This window comes from Centruroides sculpturatus, unplaced genomic scaffold, assembly GCF_000671375.1.
Source record: "Centruroides sculpturatus isolate CEXI.00-Female unplaced genomic scaffold, Cexi_2.0 scaffold323, whole genome shotgun sequence".
NCBI classification, from domain to species: Eukaryota; Metazoa; Arthropoda; class Arachnida; order Scorpiones; family Buthidae; genus Centruroides; species Centruroides sculpturatus.
Genome location: NW_019384566.1, coordinates 697,041 through 701,524, shown reverse-complemented (window position 1 = coordinate 701,524; position 4,484 = coordinate 697,041). Strand labels below are relative to the sequence as shown.

At 23.2% G+C, this 4,484-nt stretch overlaps 1 protein-coding gene across 1 annotated transcript in view; it reads right to left on the bottom strand.

Annotated features, from left to right (window-relative positions):
* Nucleotides 1-369: 369 nt before the first annotated feature.
* LOC111624064 (bombyxin A-2 homolog) overlaps nucleotides 370-4,484 on the bottom strand; it is a 6,679-nt gene continuing 2,564 nt past the window's right edge. The window contains exons 2-3 of the mRNA XM_023366846.1: nucleotides 2,955-3,159; nucleotides 370-761 (exon numbers count right to left, since the gene is read on the bottom strand). Coding sequence (XP_023222614.1) covers nucleotides 550-761; nucleotides 2,955-3,159 — 417 coding nt within the window. The 3' untranslated portion in view covers nucleotides 370-549. The remainder of the gene's footprint in view (nucleotides 762-2,954; nucleotides 3,160-4,484) is intronic.

The window sequence follows — 4,484 nt, the reverse complement described above, 5'->3', positions numbered from 1 at the left end:
AGCTTTCGACCGTTCAGATATACTATGTGGCAAGTATACTTGCCACATAGTAGACAAGCCAATGACAGTTCGTTTCCTATAAAAGTAACTGCCCAAAGTCTCTAGTTTAGTAGAAAACCCCCAAAAACTGTGAGCCACTGTTGGGCCCATCGGTGGTTTCAATGGGTTGGTAGAAAGAAATCCAGCAATTTGACTGTTTTTTGGCTTTTACTTAGCTGCTTGTCATCTAGACGCACCCCTACTTAATTTTTGTGGTTTAATCACGTTTAAAATTTTAAAAGTGCAAAAAAAAAAATAATAATATTCCAGTAATGCGCTTCATAATTAAATAAAGCACATGAATATATCATCACGAATAAAAGATACTTATTTTTACTGAACACGTATAATAGTTTATTGATCGAAATTGGCCACTGAATACAGAAGTACAGTGATGAACGCGTGCATAAGAGTGAAAAGTAAAATGTAGACAACAAAAATATAATAAAAGAAAAATAAAACGGTCCCTGATATAAAGTTTTCTTCTTCTTCTTTTTTTATATTAATTCATTATTTCTTTTCGTTCGTGTCGTCGTCGTAAAAAATCGAATGTTTACAATAAGAAGCGAGTTCTCTAATAGTGCAACTCTTCTTACAGCATTCGTCAGCAATACCTCGTGTTCGTCTTTCAAAAAAATCATCGTTTCTATAAAATGATAGAGCGCGCTTCCGATCTAAAAATCCAACACCTTCCGGTACTTCCATCAAAGATTTCCATGGCACTAAAAAAAATAATTANTATTTATTAACCTTCTAAAAAAATCACCATTTCTAATAATTTAACTTAATATATTTGCAAAAATTTGAGCGAATTATGTAAATATTCACTAGAAAATAAAATAAAAATAAGAAAAGAGAGTAAACGAAAAAGCGTGAATGAAGAACATAAACACCCTTCAATTTCGCAAATCAAACCTAAACAAGCTGATAAAAATCTTAAAAAACTAATATAAAATCATTACGAATTTTAGAAAGTAATTTAGATAAATGAATGATATTTATTCAATATACGTGTAAATTCTAAAAAATTACAATTTAATTAACAAAGTTGAATCCAGAAACGTTTATTTTTTTCTAAAGAGACAACAGAAAATGTATTCAAAATCATGTGAGTTTTTGATAAATGATTTCGCAATTATTTAAGCGATCTTCTTTCAAGAAAAGAAATCATTTATTTGAATATTTTCTAAAGAATCTTTTAAAATATTTACTCAACTCACTTGGCAAATTATGATATCAAATTGTTTTAAACTATTTTAATATTTATAAGCTTCAAATATAATTTTAAAAAATTTATTTTTTACTTATTTTTTTAGAATAAATTGTTTTAATTAAATTTCGATGATTAAATTGTTTATTTTACTTAATTTATTAAGCTACTGTTTATTATTTTTTGGTAAAAGGGGTACTTAAATCTGTTTTAAGTGCTATTATTACTTAGTTTTTGGTTTTATTAGAATAATTTAATTAAATAGTGTTAAAAGTAGGATCAGTTATTCACTTTATTATTATAATAAATAGAATTTGGAATAATCAACTTTGCATATTCACGCATTATTCAAGTGCATGATTCACTTTATTATACCCATTTTAATGGATGAAAGAGAAGTTTTAAACATTCTAAACCCTCGTTTCTCCTCATTTTAATAATAATTAAACTATTATATATTGTTTAAACGATCTAACAAGCTTAGTANTTATTTGTTTTCAACCTTCTAAAAAAATTAATAGATTAAGTACCTTAGTAGTATACTAAATAATTAAAATTCTATTAAATTTTAATTGTTTATCGTGTAAAAAATCAGTATATTTATGATTTAATTCACTAGCAAACGTTATTTATTAACCTTCTAAAAAAATCACCATTTCTAATAATTTAACTTAATATATTTGCAAAAATTTGAGCGAATTATGTAAATATTCACTAGAAAATAAAATAAAAATAAGAAAAGAGAGTAAACGAAAAAGCGTGAATGAAGAACATAAACACCCTTCAATTTCGCAAATCAAACCTAAACAAGCTGATAAAAATCTTAAAAAACTAATATAAAATCATTACGAATTTTAGAAAGTAATTTAGATAAATGAATGATATTTATTCAATATACGTGTAAATTCTAAAAAATTACAATTTAATTAACAAAGTTGAATCCAGAAACGTTTATTTTTTTCTAAAGAGACAACAGAAAATGTATTCAAAATCATGTGAGTTTTTGATAAATGATTTCGCAATTATTTAAGCGATCTTCTTTCAAGAAAAGAAATCATTTATTTGAATATTTTCTAAAGAATCTTTTAAAATATTTACTCAACTCACTTGGCAAATTATGATATCAAATTGTTTTAAACTATTTTAATATTTATAAGCTTCAAATATAATTTTAAAAAATTTATTTTTTACTTATTTTTTTAGAATAAATTTAAATTATATTTTCTTTAATAAAAGATAAAATCTGTTAATAAATTTGATTGTAAAAATCTGTTTAAATTCTAATTACTTTTAATTAATTTATGACCAATTATAATTAATAAGCTTATTAAATTAACTAATAATCTTATTAAATTCTAAAAAAATTGAGTTATTTTTAATCTTATAACTATAATTACTTATGAAAAGAGTGAAGCACAGCGGAGCTCTTTCTTGTTTACACACGTTTTACTACTTTATATCGCGATTAAATTGATTTTAATTAATTTATGGGTGCCCATTTATGATTGTAATTAATATTCAGTAAGTTTACCAAATTCTAAAAATTCATTTTTTTAATACTTTTATAATTATAGATGAATGATTTAAAGCATGAAAACAGCGGAACGTCCTCTATTTTCACACATTTTACTATATTATGACTGGATTATGATTACTTTTAATTACTTTATAAGTAATTCTAATTGATTAAAGTGTGAATATTTACTTTTGATCATATTCTTGCGCTTTCTGAGGGGTTGAGGTTCGTAGTATTCGCTATCACAAACTAGTGCTAAAGCTTCAACCAGGTGTCTTCCACACAATCTCGTTCTTCGTACTTGGATACGATGATCAGTAGGTAATGCTTCGCTGACCAATAGAAATGCAGCAGTACATAAACAGACCCCCAACATCGTCAATAGAGCTTTCATCTAAAAAATATCACTCAATTAACTTTTTATATAACTGTATTTAACTGTAAATAATTTGCTTATATGCAGAGAAATCCTGTGGGTACATCATTAAATTAGCTTACTGTAGCATATAAAACTGTCATTTTTTGAAAATATTTATTGGTTTCTTTATAAAATTCATTTTTGCAGGATACAAAAGTCCATTTTGTTACTTAAAGTAAACATGCTGATTGATAATCTTTTAAAAAGTCAGTATGCTAATAGTTTAATTATTAAACTCCGAGTGTTTACCATCATCTAAAAATTAAGAATATTAATAATTTAATTTATCATTAAATGTTATTTGTTTTCAACCTTCTAAAAAAATTAATAGATTAAGTACCTTAGTAGTATACTAAATAATTAAAATTCTATTAAATTTTAATTGTTTATCGTGTAAAAAATCAGTATATTTATGATTTAATTCACTAGCAAACGTTATTTATTAACCTTCTAAAAAAATCACCATTTCTAATAATTTAACTTAATATATTTGCAAAAATTTGAGCGAATTATGTAAATATTCACTAGAAAATAAAATAAAAATAAGAAAAGAGAGTAAACGAAAAAGCGTGAATGAAGAACATAAACACCCTTCAATTTCGCAAATCAAACCTAAACAAGCTGATAAAAATCTTAAAAAACTAATATAAAATCATTACGAATTTTAGAAAGTAATTTAGATAAATGAATGATATTTATTCAATATACGTGTAAATTCTAAAAAATTACAATTTAATTAACAAAGTTGAATCCAGAAACGTTTATTTTTTTCTAAAGAGACAACAGAAAATGTATTCAAAATCATGTGAGTTTTTGATAAATGATTTCGCAATTATTTAAGCGATCTTCTTTCAAGAAAAGAAATCATTTATTTGAATATTTTCTAAAGAATCTTTTAAAATATTTACTCAACTCACTTGGCAAATTATGATATCAAATTGTTTTAAACTATTTTAATATTTATAAGCTTCAAATATAACTTTAAAAAATTTATTTTTTACTTATTTTTTTAGAATAAATTTAAATTATATTTTCTTTAATAAAAGATAAAATCTGTTAATAAATTTGATTGTAAAAATCTGTTTAAATTCTAATTACTTTTAATTGATATTTTTCTTAGATAAATGATTAATAAAGTAAATGTAAAAAAATTTATTTTTTAAATAAAATAATTTTATAAAGTTTTAATTTTTTTTTAATTGGATAAACATAATTCAATTAAATCCAAAAACTTTATTTTAAAGGTAATAATTCTAAATAAATTAAATAAAAAAAAAAGTAAAAAAAAAATCAATAAAATT